Consider the following 22,413-nt stretch of genomic DNA (forward strand, 5'->3'; position numbering starts at 1 on the left):
TTAAACAAAGGAGTGATACCACAAATTAGCTGCAGTATTTACACGTAGTCCTCAAGTACACCACCAGAGGGTTCCGAGTATAACTAGAAATATTTCCTATGCTCTCCTCCCACTATATTTTGCAGTGGAAAGCGAGATGAAACCGGTTGGCCCCGACTGGTACAGGGTAGAGAGGAGGTGCTTGGGGCGACGTGGGGGGAAAATTGCTGATCTCTCACTACGCAGGTTTGACTTTTCCCGACACCGACCAACCTTGTCATTGACAGTAAAAAAATAAATACAAAAAAGGTGGATGGCAGCAACTGCATAGCTGTCTACGTTTTAAATCTAGTGAATTATATTTTACTAGCTAGTAGATGAATACACGTCGGTTGCTGTGAGCAGTCAAACGTTTTTAGTACAAAGCCAGCCAACTACTTTTGCAAAGTCAGTACAGCTAACGTTGGCTAGCTTGCGTCATTTTGGTGAGACAGTTTGCTAGCTACCTAACGAGTAAAATTAGTATTTATTTTAGCTAAACACAATTCTAGTATTACTCAAAGGTCCGCGCTTACTAAGTCGTTAGTTTTTGGTTCAGCTAACAGTTCGCTAGTTGGTGTAGTGACCGACTTACCGGCAAAATGTCTTTGAAATTAATAATCGATCCCTAGCGAACTTCAAAGCCAGGTAAGGTATGTTTGCGTGCCGTGTCCATGTCATTTGACCACTTTTTTCAATAGCTAAAGAGGTAGCTAACTAGTGTGTTCAGTTTGAACTAATATATTCAGTTTGACCTGATGTAGACATTTTATAGTTCAGTAGCTGTAGCGAGTTCTTCAAAACATTGCATCATTATGTTGACATGCGTATGTAATTGGTATAGTTATTCACCCCCTCACTGGAGTTGGGGCTGTAAACAAACAGCGACAAGACGGCAAGAGAAGGGAAGGAGGCGCTCGAATCGCTCCTTCAGGATTCATCCACTGCATCATCAAAAATGGAGTTGGCACTGGCAAGTTAGTAACGTTAGCTACAATTGTATACATGAACACTGTAGTTCACAGGCATCTGGCATCTTCGTCTTTGTTACTATACAAGCGAGCTAACCTGACAGTGTGATACTCAGTCTCAGAAGATTCAGTTTAATTAAAACTGCAGAAAACGCTCCACCATTTCCTGGTTACTCAATCTAATAGTTCGCCTAATTTGTTTATATGACAAAAGTGTTGGGTATCATTTTTTTTTTACCGTATAAACCGCTGTGAAATATATTTTCCATTACCAAAAATATATCTTCAGATGTTTGTACAAAAGACGCAAAAAACGAAATTAAGAACAGGAAGCATAGAAATATGCACTTAGAGCAGATCTAATTAGTCTTTCAATGAGAATGACAGAACTCAATTTCTGTTTATTTGGTCTTCACCCAAAAGTTACATATTGCAGCTATATGTATCCTTATGCATCCTTATGTAATACATGTATCACTAGCCACTTTAACTATGCCACTTTGTTTACATACTCATCTCATATGTATATACTGTACTCGATACCATCTACTGTATCTTGCCTATGCTGTTCTGTACCATCACTCATTCATATATCCTTATGTACATATTCTTTATCCCCTTACACTGTATAAGACAGTAGTTTAGGAATTGTTAGTTAGATTACTTGTTGGTTATTACTGCATTGTCGGAACTAGAAGCACAAGCATTTCGCTACACTCGCATTAACATCTGCTAACCATGTGTATGTGACATAAAATTTGATTTGATTTAAAATGTATGTCAAATAAAAACGAATGACTGCAGAGTTAAACAAACCATACAACTCTCTGCACGAGGACTATTTCTACCAAATTCCACAAATGTTACTAAAACACATTTACTTGAACATTGCAGGTGCAATGTTTGGTAACAGAATAATGGCACAAACCATCATTTAGCTAAATTAGTTTTCTGCGAAGATTTGGTTTGAATACCTGCGGTCATGGCCAGGATTTGACTATTCTCCAGAAGTAAGGAGTTGAAATCTTCCGAAGTGCATGGAGGTGAGGCCCAACACCCTTTAATGTTCTATAGGCAGCCCTTTATTGGTCGTAGTTGTCTGTCGCCATGGCATTCTTTAGAAAAATAGGACTTTTTTTGTAATGATGAGAATAATGGGCTGTGAGCCTAAGCCTGTGACGTCGGGGTAAATGAGGCTGCCATAGACAGAGAAAGTTGTATTTTCTGTGCAAACATTGTAATATTCTACTACGCTAATTTTACATTGGTTATGTCATCCTGGCCTGGGGAAGACCGTATAGTGCACACAGGCTGAAAGTCACACATTCATTTGCATAAACAGACTCCCACCACAATCCAATTCTCAGTGACCCATATTTAGTGTCACACACACACAGAGAAAGACTCTCTCTCACACACACACAGTCTAAATCACACACAGAGACACAGCCACTGCATGACTCATACATCATTTCATAGAGAGAAAATTTGTCAGAAAGCGATTTAGAGGGGAGGGGAGAGAGCAGCGCAATTCTGTTGTGTATATATGTGTGTATGTGCGAATCAACGAGCAATTGAGAGAGAAACCAATTTAGAAGCCTGTGGGTGGGGGCGAGAAGAGGGGTAGCAGCAGCAAACCATTGTGTGTTAGATCGAGAAGCAAACCATTGTGTTTTAGATCGAGAGGGAAGTGAGCGATGGAGATGTCTTATTTTGTAATATGCTGTTCGTAGCAGCAGCACAGAGAGGGAGAGAGGTGAAAGAGGGAGACATGCAACAGAAACAGGATTCTCAAGGAGGCAAACCCTCAAGCATTCTGGGAAAGGTAGGGAGGATAGCCAGTGTCGTGTGTGTGTGTTACTGTCAAGTGCCAATGTGGATGCGTTTTCGTGCTATGCTGTTGTGCAGTTGCGTCTACATGCTTTTAAAAGTAATTGTTAATCACCATGATTACAGTATTTGAGATCCACCTGTCAGCATCTATATGTCTTTGTCATTTGTGAGTGAGTGTGTGTGTATATATGTTTGTGTGTCCATGTGTTTTAGATTGAGTGTTTAAAATTCACATGTACAGTGTTGCAGGTGTAGTTGGATGGTACAGTGAACATCTGCTGCAGGACTACGTGAAATAAAACAATGAAAATTGTTATAAAAAACAATAGAAATAGCACTATAAACATAACTGTAGCAGTGATGAATAAATACATGTCCATTGAGGCAGAATAAAGACTGTTGAGGGGGTGGAGGGTGAACAGGGGGAGCAGCAGGCTCACTTAAGACTGTTGAGGGGGTGAACATAGGGGGAGCAGCAGGCTCACTTAGACTGTTGGGGGTGAACATAGGGGGAGCAGCAGGCTCACTTAGACTGTTGGGGGGTGAACATAGGGGGAGCAGCAGGCTCACTTAGACTGTTGGGGGGTGAACATAGGGGAGCAGCAGGCTCACTTAGACTGTTGGGGGGTGAACATAGGGGGAGCAGCAGGCTGACTAGAGACTGTTGGGGGGGTGAACATAGGGGGAGCAGCAGGCTGACGAGAGACTGTTGAGGGGGTGAACATAGGGGAAGCAGCAGGCTGACTAGAGACTGTTGGGGGGGTGAACATAGGGGGAGTAGCAGGCTGACTAGAAACTGTTGGGGGGGTGAACATAGGGGGAGCAGCAGGCTGACTAGAGACTGTTGGGGGGTGAACATAGGGGAAGCAGCAGGCTGACGAGAGACTGGTGGGGGGTGAACATAGGGGGAGCAGCAGGCTGACTAGAGACTGTTGGGGGGTGAACATAGGGGGAGCAGCAGGCTCACTTAGACTGTTGGGGGGTGAACATAGGGGGAAGCCGCAGGCTGACTAGAGACTGTTGGGGGGTGAACATAGGGGGAGCAGCAGGCTCACTTAGACTGTTGGGGGGTGAACATAGGGGAAGCAGCAGGCTGACGAGAGACTGTTGAGGGGGTGAACATAGGGGGAGCAGCAGGCTGACGAGAGACTGTTGGGGGGTGAACATAGGGGGAGCAGCAGGCTGACTAGAGACTGTTGGGGGGTGAACATAGGGGGAGCAGCAGGCTCACTTAGACTGTTGGGGGGTGAACATAGGGGGAGCAGCAGGCTGACTAGAGACTGTTGAGGGGGTGAACATAGGGGGAGCAGCAGGCTGACGAGAGACTGTTGGGGGGTGAACATAGGGGGAGCAGCAGGCTGACTAGAGACTGTTGAGGGGGAGAAGCAGGCAGACTAAATGACCATTGAGGGGCTGTGGGGACCAAGTGAAATAAAACAATAGAAATAATAATAAGAATATACATATTTACATCTGCAACAGTGATGAATGTCATTGGGGTGGGGAGGAAATGTCCATGGGGGAGTAGCCGGGGGAGGGGGTAGTAGGATGCTGACGTGGTAGCTATTCAGCAGCCTGATGGTCTGGGTGTAGAAACTATTGGCCAGTCTTCAGGTTTTAGCCATGATGCTCCTGTACTGCCTGCGTCTGAGTGATGGAAGCTGCGAGAACAGGCCGTGGCTACGGTGGCTGAGGTCAATGATGATATTCTTGGCCTTCCTGCAACACCTGGTGTTGTAGATGTCCTGGAGGGCAGACAGTGTGCACCCAGTGGTGCGTTTGGCTGCACGTATCACCATCTGAAGTGCCTTACGGTCAGAGACAGTGGAGTTGCCGTACCAGGCTGTGATGCAGCCCGACAGTATGCTCTCGATGGTGCTCCTGTAGAAAACTGAGAGCCCTCTTAGAGAGGCCCAATTTCTTCAGCCTCCTGAAGTTGTTCTGCAGCCTTCACCACGGTGTCCGTGTGATTTGACCATTTTAGCTTTTCTAAGACGTCTACACAGAGGAATTTGAAGTTCTTGACCGTCTCCACGCGGTCCTGTTGATGAGGATGGGGGCTGTCCAACCTGGTTCCTACGGAAGTCCACAATCAGCTCCTTTGTTTTGCTGACGTTGAGGGAGAGGTTGTTTACCAGGCACCATGCCGTCAGAGTGCCTACCTCCTCCCTGTAGGCCATCTCGTCATTGTTGGTAACCAGGCCTAATACTGTTGTATTGTCAGCACACTTGAGGATGGAGTTGGAACTGTGTGAGGCCATACAGAGAATACAGGAGGGGCCTGAGGTCGCACCCTTGTGGGGCCCCAGTGTTGAGAATCAGTGTCGAGCACGTAATGTTGCCTACTTTCACCACCTGGGGGCAGCCCGTCAGGAAGTCCAGGACCCAGTTGCATAGGCAGGAGTTCAGACCCAGGGCCGTGAGCTTTGTAATGAGTTTATAGGGCACTATGATATTGAAGGCTGAGCTGTAGTCGATGAACATCATCCTCACATATACATTCCTTTTGTCCAGATGAGGGGAGTGTGCAGTGAAATGGTGTATGTATGTATGTACGTGCGCCTGTGTGTTGGTATTTATCAGTGTGTGTCCCATTTATCCCTGCGTCTCGAGCTATATTTAGTGTTTGTCTGTGTACATCTCCCCCTTCCATGTATGTCCATCAGAAGTGTGAACAATGAGAACGCTCAGTCTCCATGTGATTCGCCATGACAGCTCCTCTGTCAGTGTGTTGACTGTCTGCACGCATCTCCATCACCACTGATTGTGTGACGATTGTCTGCACGCTTCTCCATCACCACTGGTTGTGTTATATCTGCGTGTACTTGTGCATACATCATGAACATGTTTCCGTACTGTGCGTAGCCTTTTAGGGCATCGATTGTGCGGTGTAAGCTGTATTGCCTTCCTGCATGCCCGTGTACGTAGCACCAGTCATACATAAAACGACATGTGGACGTGTGCTTATCCCTCGTCCTCTTTTTGTCTCACCCTCTTCTCTCCTCCCATCTCGCTCTTACTCCATGCCCCCCGCAGGCGCATCCAGCTCTCAAGGCCTTCATGTGTGGCTCCCTCAGCGGTACCTGCTCCACGCTGCTCTTCCAGCCTCTGGACCTGGTCAAGACGCGCCTGCAGACCTTGCAGAACACCATGAAGCCTGGGTATGTAGTGGAGCTCGGCAATACAGACAACAATCCATATCGCCATAAATGGACGCATTTGTTGTGATTCAATTAGGCTAAATTGTTTTTTGGGGAGGTGCACAGTTACTCTCAGTTTGCACCCTATTTACACTGTGTCAAAGTAATGGCCATAATATATTATCCTAAGTTATTTGGTTACCAGGTGATCCAGCGTTTAAAAGATGTTGTAACACTGCGACAGGAAGAGACCTGTATTTTAAACCGTCTACAAAGCACCTGCAGCGCAGCTTCAGCTCCGATGTTGTGCAGTATCAATGACATGTAGGGCTTCCCCGTCCTACTAGATCACATTTCAGTTGTTGCCAAATACTGCTCTGCACCCGTTTCAGCTCCGATGCTATTTTGCCATGACATTGTATTTCTTGTCCAGATTGTGAACCATCTTCTTTTGCGATGTGGTACGCTATGTCATCTGTAATTTCATTCCATCGGTTAGTGTGTTGCATTGTGTATGCAAACGATTCCTTATTGGGCTGTTGATGTATATGTTCCAAAGGTCTGCATCAGTGGCTTGTAGGCTATGTGTGGTAGCCAGAAATGCTAAACACGTTTATGTTAGTTAACAGTCAATTACCGTTAGTCAGGCAGTTATTTGCATCACAGTCACCCGCTGACAACTTTTCATGACAGCCCTAGTCATGACACTTGTTGACCTCTGCCTAATTCTTCTTCGCCATGCGTTCGTCATGCTGTATTACCTGCCTGTGTTTCAAAAGGTGGAAACAGTTGTTGGTGTTACCTCGAGTGGTTGTTATAGTTGTGCGACAGTTCAAGCACATCGTCTCACTCTGCTCAATGTCACTAGGTTGAAAACCAGAATAGGCCCAAACTACCGACACAGCATCCTTATTTGGTAGCAATTGTTCTTGGATTTCTGGGACGGCAGTTTGTTTGTCTCTGTTCATTTGACCCCGCTAATGAACAAGGCTACTCGCAACATCACTTGGGAGAACTGCCAACAGCAGGTGTTGGAAGCTTGGGATAGAACACGGCTCTGATTGGCTCAAATAAAACGGCATAGATGAAAGTGTTGTGCTCCGGCAGCGTGATGCTTTCATATATGCATTTGCAAAATGTCTTCGGTATGATATGGAATGTCAGTGTCGGTAATTTTTGGTTTCTCGTCCCAGCTCTAGTCTGTAGGACACACATACACAGAAAGAGCCGGAGACACACAGGCACACACACTCGCGCATATATACTTGCATAAACACCAATACAAACACGCTGAGAGATACACATGCTGCAGGGTAGAATCCCTCTTCAGTAGCTTTCAGACAGTTTGAATCCCCTCATTTGACCCTTATATGCTAATTAGACACACTTCCATGCTAACAACTCCTCACTAGAATTGACCCCTGAAGATGTGTTGTGAACATATCTACAGGTGAATCTGTCTTTTTAGACTTTCGCTTATTTTCAAGTATCCAGTCTCTAAGCTTAATGGGTGTGTGTGTAACCATTTATTTATCTCCTGTCTCAGAGCTCCTAAGGTGGGGATGATGACGGTGCTTATCCAGGTCATTCGGACAGAAAGCTTTCTGGGCCTGTGGAAGGGAGTGTCACCGGTGAGAGTCTAATCGAAGCGGTCTGGCTTCCCTGTTCATCTTGTGGTTTACTTTCACTGTTTTAAAACAGTCTGTGATCAAAGTCTGACTTACTGTATCACTTTGGTTAGTGAATCATTTTCTAAGAACCAGACCTTCTTAGTAGATCACGTCACTCTCCAAAAACGACGGAACTTTTTTTTACAACTGTTTTCTTTTGTGTGAACAATAGCAGAGATGCATAAAGATGGCGGCCCCGTGTACAGTTGATGTCAGAAGTTTACATACACTTAGGTTGTAGTCATTAAAACTCGTTTTTCAACCACTCCACAAATGTCTTGTTAACAAACTATAGTTTTGGCAAGTTGGTTAGGACAGATGTAATATTTTCAACAATTGTTTACAGACAGATTATTTCATTTATAATTCACTGTATCACAATTCCGGTGGGTCAGAGGTTTACATACACTAAGTTTACTGTGCCATTAAACAGCTTGGAAAATTCCAGAAAATTATGTAATGGCTTTAGAAGCTTCTGATAGTCTAATTGACATAATTTGAATCAAATGGAGGTGTATATGTGGATGTATTTCAAGGCCTACCTTCAAACTCAGTGCCTCTTTGCTTAACATCATCGGAAAATCAAAAGAAATCAGCCAAGACCTCAGAAAACAAATTGTAGACCTCCACAAGTCTGGTTCGTCCTTGGGAGCAATTTCCAAATGCCTGAAGGTACCCCGTTCATCTGTACAAACAATAGTACGCAAGTATAAACACCATGGGACCACGCAGCCGTCATACCGCTCAGGAAGGAGACGCGTTCTGTCTCCTAGAGATGAGCATACTTTGGTGCGAAAAGTGCTAATCAATCCCAGAACAACAGCAAAGGACCTTGTGAAGATGCTGGAGGAAACAGGTACAAAAGTATCTATATCTACAGTAAAACGAGTCCTATATTGACATAACCTGAAAGGCCGCTCAGAAAGGAAGAAGCCACTGCTCCAAAACCACCATAAAAAGCCAGACTACGGTTTGCAACTGCACATAGGGACAAAGATCATACTTTTTGGAGAAATGTCCTCTGGTCTGATGAAACAAAAATAGAACTGTTTGGTCATGACCATTGTTATGTTTGGAGGAAAAGGGGGGAAGCTTGCAAGCCGAAGAACACCATCAAAACCGTGAAGCACGGGGTGGCAGCATCATATTGTGGGGGTGCTTTGCTGCAGGAGGGACTGGTGCACTTCACAAAATAGATGGCATCATGAGGTAGGAAAATGATGTGGATATATTGAAGCAACATCTCAGTCAGGAAGTTAAAGCTTGGTCGCAAATGGGTCTTCCAAATGGACAATGACCCCAAGCATACTTCCAAAGTTGTGGCAAAATGGCTTAAGGACAACAAAGTCATTATATTAGAGTAACCATCACAAAGCCCTGACCTCAATCCTATAGACAATTTGTGGGCAGAACTGAAAAACCATGTGTGAGCATGGAGGCCTACAAACCTGACTCAGTTACACCAGCTCTGTCAGGAGGAATGGGCCAAAATTCACCCAATTTATTGTGGGAAGCTTGTGGAATGCTACCTGAAACCTTTGACCCAAGTTACACAATTTCAAGGCAATGCTACCAAATACTAATTGAGTGTATGTAAACTTCTGACACACTGGGAATGTAATGAAAGAAATAAAAGCTTAAATAAATCATTCTCTCTCCTATTATTCTAACATTTCACATTCTTAAAATAAAGTGGTGATCCTAACTGACCTAAAACGGAATTATTACTGCGATTAAATGTCAGGAATTGTGAGTTTTGGCTAAAGTGTATGTAAACTTCCGACTTCAACTATACTTATCACAAATGCCTCGTTTGCGCATTTCCCCGAATTGTACATGGCTCTCCTTGACTCTTTTATCGTGTTCTCATTAGCACAATATACATGATAACAATTCTAGCTCCAAGACGGCAGCAATTTGAAAACCCCAAAAAGTTGATTGTGCTGATTTATTGTTGTTGAACCATCTCGCGCTCCGTCGTTTAAAAACTCACTGGATGTCATGTCTGAGTTCCACCGTCTTTATCCACTTCACCATAGTTTCTACCTTTAAAGAAGAATTTAGCTACAATCTAAATCTTGAACTTTCTCTCTCGCCCTCCTCTCTCTCTCTCTCCCTCTCTCAACTCTCCCTCTGTCCTCGCACTCTCTCCCTCTGTCCTCGCACTCTCTCTCTCTGTCCTCGCACTCTCTCTCTGTCCTCATACTCTATCTCTCTCCAGTCTTTTTGCGCTGTATCCCAGGCGTAGGGATCTACTTCTCTACCTTCTACTCACTGAAGCAGCACTACTTCCAGGAGGGCCGGGCCCCTAACGCTGGGGAGGCTGTGCTGCTGGGGGCCGGGGCCAGGGCCGTGGCTGGGGTCTGCATGCTGCCTGTCACCGTCATCAAGACACGCTTCGAGGTGAGAGCTTCTTCTCGGTGTTGTGAATGGGGATGGACTAAAATAAAAGATGGAGAGGGAAAGGAGCTGGGATTAAGGCACGGTTGAGTGGGCGAGAGGTTGTTACAGCTATATCAGGATGGAAAAAGACTTTGAGGCAATGGTGTAGGTTGGAGAGATGGAGGTGGAGGGAAAGGAGCAAGGATGAGGTGAGGGTTGCTACAGCCATGTATGTTTAGGATGGATTAGGAGGAAGATAAGCATGAATGGATAGAAGGAGGGTTGGAAGGATGTATGAATTAAGATGAGGAATGGTTCAGAATCAGAATGTGTGTGTGAGGAAAGGGAGAATGAAGTCAGGAAGTAAACAAAGGAGGAAGAGGAGGAGTTGGTGGTTCAGTAATAACATAGAACAAGCACTAGCAGATAGGCTGGGATATTTTTGGTGTCTGTGGGCTGGAGCTGGAAGGTAGAATTAGAGAGAAGATATTGGTAGAATTAGCAGCCTGCCACCGCAGAGAGAGAAGGAGAAGATGAAGGGAAAAGATAGGCGAGAGAGCGTGGAGAGAGAGAAGGTTATCTGATGGGAGAGCTGATTACCTTGGGAATTAAACGCTTCTATCTGCATTTGAATAAATTCTGGTGTTGGTTTTATAAGGACTGAGCATCTAGCTGTGCGTAGAGGATCTGTCACGACTACAAGTGTTTAATGTAACTATGTCACCTGCTAGTTTCTTCATCTGTATGACTACGTGTCATCTGTTTATTAATGGCGCTCCGTTGGTTTCCAGAGGTGGTGGATATCTATCTGGTTTAGTGTTTAGATGTTGCTAGTAGTTGTGTGTAATGTTGTGTATTGATTCAGTTTTCAATCAGTGGAGGCTGCTGAGGGGAGGACGGCTCATAATAATGGCCGGAATGGAGTGAATGGGAAGGTATCAAACAGATGAAAACCATGTGTTTGATACCATTCCATTGTCTCCATTCCGGTCATTACTATGAGCCGTCCTTCGCTGTATTCAGAGTTGGGGTCAATTCCATTTCAATTCAGTCAATTGAAATGGAACCGACCCCAACCCTCTTGGTAATCTGTAGGTATTCCAGAGTGGACGGTATACACTACGTGATCTACTGTGGTTGTAGTGTATAATGTGTTGTATTACTGTGTGCATTGTGCAGAGCGGACGGTACAACTACGTGAGTGTCCTGGGAGCTCTGAAGAGCGTGTGTGAGACGGAGGGACCCAGGGCTCTGTTCTCCGGGCTGACGGCCACACTGCTCCGAGACGCCCCCTTCTCTGGCATCTACGTCATGTTCTACAGCCAGGCCAAGAGGTCCCTGCCACCGGGTAAGAGAAACACACTCTCTATGTGAGAGGAGGGGAAGAGGGCGAGTGAGAGACTACAAAATGTCACCGACACACTGAATAGTCAAGTGTGTTACTTCAGCAGGATTTCTTTACATTGGCGTCTGTTAGTGTAAACAGCTATTAAACGCCATGTGGGGTATTGCTTGCATGTGAATTCCAAGTAATCCAGAATAATGACATGTTTATTTTACCTTTTTTAAATAGGCAAGTCAGTTAAGAACAAATTCTTATTTACAATGACGGCCAAGGAACAGTGGGTTAACTGCCTTGTTCAGGAGCAGAACGACAGATTTTTTTACCTTGTCAGCTCGGGGATTCGATGTTGCAACATTTCGGTTACTAGTCCAACACTCTAACCACTAGGTTACCTGACGCTGTATTTTCTGCTAGTGCCCGTGTAGGTCTGACCATTCTCTGTGCGGTCTCTTCTCTCAGAGGTGAGCTCGTCACCCTATGCCCCATTGGGGAACTTTGGCTGTGGGGTGATGGCCGGAGTCCTAGCCTCTGTGGTCACCCAGCCAGCTGACGTGGTCAAGACTCACATCCAGGTCAGCCCGGCCCACTGGACCACCAAGGACGCCATTCGCTACATCTATACGGTGAGGCCTGAATCTTAATGAAAATATACACTACATGATTAATTTCCTATGTGTAAGGTACCATTCTTGGTCTTCCAATTTTTCCTATTCTGAGGGTATTTTAATGCATGAGATATCACTATGGAGCACTTCTTATTGAACGTAAATGTTCCTCCAAAAGCGACTGAACATCTCTTCTTGCGCACACTATTGTTTTTACCAACTGAACAGTGAACTCTTCTCTCCTTCAGGAGCATGGTCTGAGGGGTTTCTTCCGTGGGGCTGTGCCACGCTCTCTGAGGAGGACTCTGATGGCAGCCATGGCCTGGACTGTCTACGAACAGCTGATGGCCCGCATGGGACTCAAGTCCTGAGGAGAGGAGACAGGGAGGAACTGATAAAGGAGGAATATGGGGACTTGTTTTTATACAAAGCAGCAGTATGAAGTAGAAGAAAGAGGAGGATGAGAAGGAGTGAAGGAGGAGGGAGAGAGGAGGTGTAGGGACCGTTTATCACTGCAACTAGCTTGGGAAAGAAAGAGGTGGGTGTCTGTGGCATGGAAGAGTGTGTGTGTGTTTTGCATGTTGTTTATGAGAGTTATTGTGAATGTTTGATGTATGTCCTTACATTGTCAACCCTGACCTTAAATGACATCCCCTTTTGCTGAGAACTGAACGGATCCCTCTGACTGGGGAGACCATAGAGAACTATCTATTTCTATGGGGGAGACCATAGGGATGTATTTAATATATTTCTATGGGGGAGACCCTCAGACTGGGGAGACCATAGAGATTGATCTATTTCTATGGGGGAGACCCTCAGACTGGTTAGACTATAGAGAATGATCTAATTATATTTCTATGGGGGAGACCCTCTCAGACTGGGGAGACCATAGATAATTATCTATTTATATTGGGGAGACCCTCTCAGACAGGGGAGACCATAGAGAATGATATAATTATATTTATATGGGGGAGACTCTCTCAGACTGGGGAGACCATAGAGAATGATCTAATTATATTTCTATGAGGGAGACTCTGACTGGGGAGACCATAGGGAATTATCTAATTATATTTCTATGGGGGAGACTCTCTCAGACTGGGGAGACCATAGAGAATGATCTAATTATATTTCTATGAGGGAGACTCTGCCTGGGGAGACCCTAGAGAATGATCTAATTATATTTCTATGGGGCAGACCCTCAGACTATGACCACTGTGGTTTAGCTCTGGATACCACTCCAGTGACAGAGACTGTCGCCGACTGTCACCCACTACCACTGTCTATGACTATGAATGACTGGGACTAACATCTAGGTGTCTCTAACACTCCCAAGACGAAACAGCAGCTTTGATTGAATTAGCTCAGCAAGAGGTTATCCGCTGGCTAAAAGTGTAGTGGACTGGACAAAGCTACCCAGTGCCATAACATTACATTTACATTACATTTAAGTCATTTGGCAGACGCTCTTATCCAGAGCGACTTACAAATTGGTGAATTCACCTTATGACATCCTGTGGAACAGCCCACGCAACATATTTACAAATGACCGGCAGAATAGATTATAACAGCACAGTGATTATTGTGACCTGTCGACTGACTGAAGGAAATACGATATTTATTGACTGACTAAAATATTTCTTACTAGCTTGGACAATCAAGACAATATTGCTGTGCATTGTAGCAAAAGACGAGGCTGATATTTTCTATACTGCAACTGCACAATTAGCTACTAGCAACTTAGCATTGGCATACTTAGCCATATTAAAATAGTGTACAGCAGGTGTTCTCTATACCCAATTCAACTGGGATCTCATTTCTAGTGCATTCCATTCTGGTTGCAGTGTTGTAGACCAGATGTGCTTTATCTAACCAGTAATGATAGTCAATCCCAGAGTCATAGATGGATAATTGGCTCTAGTCAATGCCATTGGAACCCAGACAATGCAACTCTGGCCCCCATTGTGCTGTAGCATTGTGAGACAATAGTCAACATCACGATCATGAACATGCAGCTTCAGCATCACTGTATTACATGGGCCGGATTCAGTAGGCACAAAAAGAAAGCAAACCGGAGTGACGAGCTTATCTTATCCTAAATGACATGTAAAATGTTTTTGTTTTTCAATGCAAAACATTTTGCTATGGTGTGCACTAATGTACACTACCCAGCTAAATATAGGAATCCATTTCAGTGATGCACAGCCATGGTCCTGGATGGTCTCTTATTAGTTTTGTAAATGAATAGGCCTATGTATTCAGCATTTTGAGTAGTTCATTTTTGGAAGCCCATACACGTGTATATTTTTAAACCCACAGTGTCCAGTGTGCCATGTTATGGGTATTATTTTTTTGAACATGTCAGCTTTGTGTTATGTGTTATATTGAAAAGTATTGTTACAGATTCAAAATATACACTAAGTGAGCGCTACTCAGTATTAGGAGGGTGTTCTTAATGTTTGGAATACTCAGACTATAGAGCCTGAAGCTTTGAGGACCAGAGATGGCTGAGAGAAACTGATTTAAATCCAGTACCATCACTACAATCACTGTTTGCCAACTGTTTTTGCGTTTTACACTCACAAATGAAAAAGACAAAACAGCTTCAATATACACTGTGGCCAGTTTATTAGGTACATCCATCTAGTACCGGGTCGAACCCCCTATGCTTCCAGAACAACCGGAATTATTTGGGACGTGGAAACGTTGCTCAATTGCTATCAAGGGACCTAACGTGCGCCAGGAAAACTTTACCCACACCATGACACCACCGCCACCAGCCTGGATGGGGCAATGGATTCCTGCTGTTTATGCCAAATCCTGACTCTGCCATCAGTATGAACCAACAGGAACCTGGATTCCTCTGACCAGGCAATGTTTTTCCACTCCTCAGTTGTCCAGTGTTGGAGATCACGTGTCCACTGGAAGCGCTTGTTTATAACTTATAGGACCGGACCCCGGTGTGGTTGTCTGTTGCAATAGGCCATCCTAGACTAGGATAGATGAGTTACGCATCTCGAAATGCCGTTCCCCGCAATTATTTGCCTGTTTGTGGCCCTCCTGTTTGCTTGCACAATTCTTGCCATTCTCCTTCGACCTCTCATTAACAAGCTGTTTTCACCCACAGGACGGCCGCTTACTGGATGTTTTTTGTTTGTCGCACCATTCTCTGTAAACCCTAGACACTGTCGTGAATGAAAAGCCCAAGAGGCCGACCGTTTCCGAGATACTGGAACCGGCGCGCCTGGCAGCAACAATCATACCACACTCAAAGTTGCGTAGGTTTCTCATTTTCTCATTCTAACGTTCAATCGACTGGAAACTAAATGCCTTGATGCCTGTCTGCCTGCTTTTTATAGCAAGCCACGGCCACGTGACTCACTGTCTGTAGGAGCGAACCATTTTTGTGAACGGACCTAATAAACTGGCCGCTGAGTAGTTTGAGTCATTGAGAGGGGAAACACTGAGTTAACCCTAGCTCAATGCCAGTCAGTGACTGCACTTTAGAATTCAACGCATATTTATTCATTCATTCAAGCCCCTTAGCGGCTGGTAAAAGGACTGGGGTGATTGACGTTTCTTGAGAATTGGTAGCTCTTCAGCCCTTGTCTGTGTGTTTGTGTTGTCGTTACACCAAGTTGTTTTGTGCCATAACATTCTTACCTTGGCGATTATCACCGCTATCACTATTGTCCTTGATATTGTGACTTTACACTGTATATTGTCTGTTATTATTGTCAATATTTTGTCTGTGTGTGAGAGTTTGCTCAGACCGATGCTGTGTCTGTTTTATTTTTAAGTTAATAAAATTCCCCCCATTTTTGTACAATTCCTGGTGTTTATTTGATTCAATCTTTGCCTAGATTAACTTCAACTTTGGTTCATCATGTTATCATCCTTTGTGAGTCTCTTTACCTTGAGCTGCTGTATTTTCAGGCTCAAACCTCAGTACCAGGGGTTACTACAACGCTGATCAAGGAGTTAACCAGATAACTTGCCTAAATAGTCTTAAGTTTTAATTTTTTATTAAAACAAGCATGAGATGGGCATGATCTAATTGATTAAACAAACGAACACACACAAGTTAAGCTTTTATAATGAACCAGAAGATCAATAGTTATTTCTGGTTGCTTATCAAAGTTAGCTGGCTAACTCATTGATCCTAATTTGTTGTATAGCCCGCTGGTCTCTCCAAAGCAACACCACATTGACATAACAGACAGTGACAGGCTACAGCTTATGTCCTCAGAACACCGGGGTCCATGTGTCCTGAGGAAGAGACAGGCACTACACTAGACAGCCCCGCAGCTGACTTTCCCTGATGTGGAGAGGGGGGAAATAATCAGTGTGATCGACACATGCTGATATGCACAAGGACACAGCTGAGGTCAGGATAATGTATTCTTAAATGACCTCTTTAGCAAGTATTCTCTAACAGCACAGATTCCTTGCATAGTAGGACAGATCTTCCTTGAAACACCAATCCACTGTATTTGCTCTCACACTTACCATTGACCCTGTTAAAATAACCTGCCTAACCATGAGAAATACATACACTCGTGAGTACTGTACCAGTCCATAATGCAAACAGACTTGGCTGATATAAGCAGAGTAAGGTGGTCAACCAGTGACAGAGAGGGGAACTAAAGACAGTGATGAGATATCAAACGAGTGAGGAGTTCACAGAGAAGTCTGGTCTTTCAATGGATTATCAGCCATTAGATATAGATAGAAATGGTCTTGTATGACTCATTGCTTCCTACATTTACACTTATCCAGAGTGACTAGTAGTTAGTGCATTCATCTTAAAATAGCTAGGTGGGACAACCACATATCACAGGCAGAGTAAGTATACTTTTTCTTGAGGTGAGGAAGGGGATTATTTTATATTCTTTGAAAGGGTAGGGCTTCAGGTGTTTTTGGAAGATGGGCAGGGACTCAGCTGTCCTAGCTTCAGGGGGAAGCTGGTTCCATCATTAGGGTGCCAGGACAGAGAAGAGCTTGGACTGGGCTGAGCGGGAGCTGCCCTCCTATAAGGGTGGGAGGGCCAAGAGACCAGAGGTGGCAGAACGGAGTACTCGGATTGGGATGTAGGGTTTGAGCATAGCCTGAATGTAGGGAGGGGCAGTTCCTTCCTCTTGATGCTCCGTAGGCAAGCACCATGGTCTTGCTCCGCCGCAAAATCCACTGGCTTCCAGTCGAAGCTCGCATCCACTGGAAGCCAGTGGATTTTGCGGCGGAGCGGGAGAACTTGGGAAGGTTGAAAACCAGGCGGGCTGCAGTGTTCCTCTTCTCTCTCCTATGTATTTAATCCCAGACAGGAACAGGCTGTAACTAATCACTTTCTTATGATGTGGCCTGAATTGATTTAATTTCAAAGCAGTGGATTTTATATTCCCTTTGAACAGTACCGAATTAGATAATGTTTTAATTGAAATGGCATCAAAATATTCAACGATATAAGTACCTCAAAATGGCAACCTATAATTCTAATGACATAAACAGACTATAAAGCCGTTCAATCAATCATTACTATATGGGGTGAAGGCATGATCTTTTGGCAATAACTTTACTGTATTTAATTGTACAATTAACAGAATTTGAAGTAACAACTGCTTCCATCACAATTTATGCCCGTTCTCATAGCACTTTAGTCTCAAATGATTTGACTACCATCTATCGACCTTTTTATGAATTGGTTCTACTACAATCATGGAGACGGAAATGGAAGATGATTGGTGGAATTTACAGTATATATATACGTCACTTCCGTTTCTCTTTCTCTTTTACGGTGAGGTACAGAACTCCATACGGCGTTGTCTCGTGGTGAGATAACAATTTTCTATTTTCTTGAGGTAAAAGTTGCGGAGACCAATATTAAAGCCTTGTTACGAACAACTATGAAATTGTGTCTAAATGTTTCCCATATCCGAATAAATACAACAGCTGTAAATAGCGAATTACATGTTAGACAGCTAGGCCAGAAGCCATGTAGCTACTACTAACCTTTGCACTAGTAGCTAGTTAGCCATGCATGCTCGTGAAATCCATTGAAGATGCTGGATACTAATAACTGAGGTAGCCAACATCCATAAATGCAATTTGACTAGTTTCACGCATGTAATGCTCTTTTGCAACATTGTATTTATTGATATGAATTGGTCAGCAATATTGCATCGAATTGGGGTTAGTGGAATAAACTTGCTACTTACAACAACATTTTTTTTATTTAACCATTATTTAACAAGGCAAGCCGTTGAAGAACAAATTCTTATTTACAATGACGGCCTATCAGGGAACAGTGGGTTAACTGCCTTGTTCAGGTGTCGAACAACAAATTTGTACCTTGTTGGCCCAGGGATGAGATCCAGCAACCTTTCTGTTACTGGCCCAACCCTCTAACCACTATGTTACCTGCTGCCCCTCTTCCCCACATGCTCATGTCGATCATCACTCAAGAGATCAGATGTCATTCATAAGGAACTGCAACAATATTTTTTATTTAATAATTGTAAATTCTGTATTTAGAAACGGATGCTGTTGCAAGTGTCTGTATAAGTACACTAAATAATTATAAGCATTGCAGCATTGACAGTTGTTCAGCACACAATTAAAGCCTGACACGGTCTAATGTCTGTGTTCAGGTGTCGGAAGTGTGCCAGAATGATCCGGCCGGGTTTTCGCTAACATCAGTAGGGCTACTGCCCCATGACTGGAGTTTGATAGTGACCTGAGCCACAATGACCCCTCAATTCCAACTGCAACCATTCTCTGCTTCCCTACCTTTTATATAACATTTCACCTTTCTCTTTTTTTTTCCTGCAGCTTTTCCACATAACTCGTAACTTAGGAAAAGTGGTCACGATGTCCGGAGGTCTGGATGTGCTGCAGATGAAGGAGGAGGATGTGCTCAAGTTCCTGGCAGCCGGGACCCACCTAGGAGGTACCAACATGGACTTCCAGATGGAGCACTACACGTACAAGAGAAAGAGTGATGGTGAGTGGAGGAATACGAGATTCCTGATTATTTGTCACTTTAGAGTTGTTGATACCTCTGAATTACACATTCCCCTTCTAAAAGCACTTGCGTTGTCCGGTCAGTGACTGGGTGAGTTGTCGTTGGAAGGGAATAGTAAAACCATCACTGTGGGTGAGATGGCAGTCTGAAACCGTAACTGACCCATCTCAATCAGTGATGGAACATCTCTTCCTAATATTGAATGTTTTTCTCTAGCTCAAGCATTTATCCAGTAGATAATGAGCTTAATGTGGGTGAAACACCAGTCCTCGGTCAGTTTTAAGGGGTACAGTCTTTTTCTTCATGGATTGTCCTGAGAAAGGCCAGCATGTGTATAGACATTATGACTGTATGCATGTCGGGTATCAACATGTAAATAATGTAACTGGTTGTCCCCTCAGGTGTGTACATCATCAACCTGAAGAAGACATGGGAGAAGCTGCTGCTGGCTGCCCGTGCCATCGTGGCCATTGAGAACCCAGCTGATGTCTGCGTCATCTCCTCCAGGAACACTGGACAGGTGAGACCCCCACTGCTAGCTCACCTGACATATTCGAGGGCCCAGAGTTTCTCCTGGGTTATGTTCAGGGGGTGCAAACTGGAAGTGAACGGTCTAAAGAGGAGAGGTACTATCTAATCTTGTCCGATAAGAAACTGTTTTTTATTTCTTGGTGTGCCCTAATGAACATTACTTTGGTCAGCTCAGTTGGCCTGATGTAATTGTGGGTGACTAGCTAAACGGCACACAATTAAAGCCTGGCACTGTGATGTCTGTGTTCAGGTGTCGGAAGTGTGCCAGAGTGATCCGGCCGGGTTTTCGCTAACATCAGTAGGGCTGCTGCCCAATGACTGGAGTTTGATAGTGACCTGAGCCACAACCAAAACATACTAAATTACTGCTAAGTTATATTCTTGACTGGGTCACCTGCTTGTTAGCCAATCCACTAACTCCACTCTCCGTTCTCCTCCAACCAGAGGGCTGTGCTGAAGTTTGCATCCGCCACCGGCGCCACCACCTTCCACGGTCGTTTTACCCCCGGAACCTTCACCAATCAGATCCAGGCTGCTTTCCGTGAGCCCCGCCTCCTGATCGTGACAGACCCCCGTGCCGACCACCAGCCCCTGACTGAGGCCTCCTACGTCAACATCCCCACCATCGCCATGTGTAACACTGACTCTCCCCTCAGATACGTGGACATCGCCATTCCCTGCAACAACAAGGTACAGACAGGCCATAGACTACAGATGTATGTTCTAGTGGTCTCACATTTTTATATATATATATATATATATATGAATGAATGACTTTAACAGCCTATCATATCAGTTTTGTCCCCAATGGTGTTTCCTCAAAGTGGAAGCGTAGATGGGGACTTCCGCAGATATCCTGGTAGACTGATGAAAATATGCAGCACACAATTAAAGCCTGACACGGTCGGATGTCTGTGTTCAGGTGTCGGAAGTGTGCCAGAGTGATCTGGCCGGGTTTTCGCTAACATCAGTAGGGCTGCTGCCCCATGACTGGAGTTTGATAGTGACCTGAGCCACAACTATGAACCCTACTCGGTCTCTTCCTACCTAGGGAGTTTCCTTTGTACTTCCTCGTCAGTAGTTGAAGATGCCCTCCCATGTAGTCATGTTTTTACTTGGTATCAGTTAATCCACTAACCAATTCTACTAGTTTAGACTGATCAATTCTGTTGATGGCCTTCGTGTCTCTGTATGACTGACTGTTGCCAGTGCATATGATCGTCATTGACTTACTATACAACCCTATGTCTAACTGACTGTTGTCTGATGTGTTCCAGGGCCACCACTCCGTTGGTCTGATGTGGTGGATGCTGTCCAGGGAGGTGCTGCGGATGAGGGGCACCATCTCCAGGGAACACCCCTGGGAGGTCATGCCTGATCTCTACTTCTACAGAGATCCAGAGGAGGTAACTGATATACTGGGACACTATGGTTCACACACTGTTTATACCAGGGGTTTTCAAATCTGATTTTGGAGAGTTGTGTGTTTGGGGTTTTTGTTCTAGCCCTGCACTAATTGTTTGATACAACTTAACTAATCATGGGCCTCTATCTGGACCACGATTAATTGCATCAGATGTGTTGGTGCTGGACTGGAACAAAAGCCTGCTCACCATGTAGCAATTCAGGAATGGAGTTTGGAGACCTCGAATGCACATTCTCCTTCTAAAAGCACTTGCTTTGTCCGGTCAGTGACTGGGTGAGTTGTCGTTGGAAGGGAATAGTAAAACCATCACTGTGGGTGAGATGGCAGTCTGAAACAGTAACTGACCTATCTCAATCAGTGATGGAACAACTTGAAGCAAAATATGCTTCCGGTGTGGTGTTGGAGTGTTGTATGCTTGCGCTAAGAATCTATATACCTGTGGTGCCTGCTTACCTGAGCACTCGCGCAAATTGACTGTCACATCCCTAACTTCTAATCTCTTCGTCCCGATCCAGATTGAGAAGGAGGAGCAGGCCGCGGCCGAGAAGGCTGTTGGCAAGGAGGAGTTCCAGGGTGAGTGGACCGCCCCCACGGCCGACTTTGCCCAGCCCGAGGTGGCCGACTGGTCAGAAGGAGTGGCAGTGCCCTCTGTGCCCATCCAGCAGTTCCCTGCTGGCATTGAGGGTAAGAGCTTCACCGAGGGTAAGCAATGAATACACAGGAGTGGAGGCCACAAATGCAAAGGTGGATGGAGTAGCACATTTTGACAATCACAAAACAAAATGTCTACCGGAATACATTTGACTCAAACTTTGTTTAATTCTCCTTTTCAGCCGCTGCACCTTCCAAGGCCCCAGCAGCAGCTGAAGGTTTTGCTGGTAAGATCTACTGAAAGTAAATTAGTATTGCCCCTTTTTTTTGCCCATCTAGGACCTAAAATGTCCTATATGACTAACACAGGGGGGTAGAGTAGTTCTCTCATAAACCTGTAGTGAAGCCTCAAATCCTCACTGTGGATCCTGTCGGGAGAAACACAATTTCTCTTGATTGTGGAAATGTCTGTACAATAAATGGTTTGATTGGATTTTCTCACACACATGATTGTATTCCTACAGAGGATTGGAGTGCCCAGCCCGCCACAGAGGATTGGTCCGCTGCCCCCACCGCCCAGGCTACCGAGTGGGGTGGTGCCTCCGCTGATTGGTCCTAAGTCGTCAATCAAGTCGTGTCAATCAAGAGTCAAAAGCTGTGCTTTAAACAGTGACTGTCAATAAAGTTGGCTTATTGTTTTTAAACTTGTCTATTTTTCTTGGGATGAGGGTGATTACAAATACATGGGTTTATTATATTGTGTTTTTCACATTGACATAGAATTTAATCTGTCATCTACTCTTGTGGTGTCTTCAGTTTGGCCTTCAACACTCAAGCACAGAGTCACAAGGGATACACAGAAATCCATACGAATATTATAGTGACT

General features: G+C 44.6%; 2 protein-coding genes and 2 non-coding genes across 6 annotated transcripts; all 4 read left to right on the top strand.

Moving 5' to 3' along the window:
• Positions 1-139: 139 nt before the first annotated feature.
• On the top strand, positions 140-15,790 carry LOC135528520 (mitochondrial glycine transporter B-like). The gene is made up of 8 exons (XM_064957665.1): positions 140-666; positions 863-991; positions 5,859-5,983; positions 7,509-7,593; positions 9,724-10,035; positions 11,194-11,362; positions 11,819-11,982; positions 12,213-15,790. The coding sequence occupies exons 2-8, from the start codon at positions 977-979 to the stop codon at positions 12,333-12,335; spliced, it is 993 nt and encodes a 330-aa protein (XP_064813737.1). The 5' UTR covers positions 140-666; positions 863-976; the 3' UTR covers positions 12,336-15,790.
• A 1,946-nt stretch (positions 15,791-17,736) lies between these two features.
• LOC135537299 (small ribosomal subunit protein uS2) lies at positions 17,737-22,231 on the top strand. 3 transcript variants are annotated; one of them, XM_064963509.1, is made up of 8 exons: positions 17,737-17,816; positions 18,787-18,958; positions 19,381-19,499; positions 19,955-20,200; positions 20,788-20,916; positions 21,452-21,638; positions 21,770-21,814; positions 22,052-22,231. In XM_064963509.1, the coding sequence occupies exons 2-8, from the start codon at positions 18,826-18,828 to the stop codon at positions 22,144-22,146; spliced, it is 954 nt and encodes a 317-aa protein (XP_064819581.1). In that variant the 5' UTR covers positions 17,737-17,816; positions 18,787-18,825; the 3' UTR covers positions 22,147-22,231. The 3 variants fall into 3 exon arrangements, with proteins under 3 accessions (XP_064819581.1, XP_064819574.1, XP_064819591.1); XM_064963502.1 differs by having other exon boundaries at positions 17,739-17,787; XM_064963519.1 differs by having other exon boundaries at positions 17,739-17,787; positions 21,452-21,620.
• Positions 19,718-19,859, top strand: LOC135540531 (small nucleolar RNA SNORA62/SNORA6 family). Its single transcript, XR_010455823.1, has one exon. It is a non-coding gene; the product is annotated as a small nucleolar RNA SNORA62/SNORA6 family (small nucleolar RNA).
• On the top strand, positions 21,855-21,973 carry LOC135540556 (small nucleolar RNA SNORA26). Its single transcript, XR_010455845.1, has one exon. It is a non-coding gene; the product is annotated as a small nucleolar RNA SNORA26 (small nucleolar RNA).
• Positions 22,232-22,413: the final 182 nt, after the last annotated feature.

Source organism: Oncorhynchus masou, chromosome 5 (genome assembly GCF_036934945.1).
Source record: "Oncorhynchus masou masou isolate Uvic2021 chromosome 5, UVic_Omas_1.1, whole genome shotgun sequence".
Lineage (NCBI taxonomy): Eukaryota > Metazoa > Chordata > Actinopteri > Salmoniformes > Salmonidae > Oncorhynchus > Oncorhynchus masou.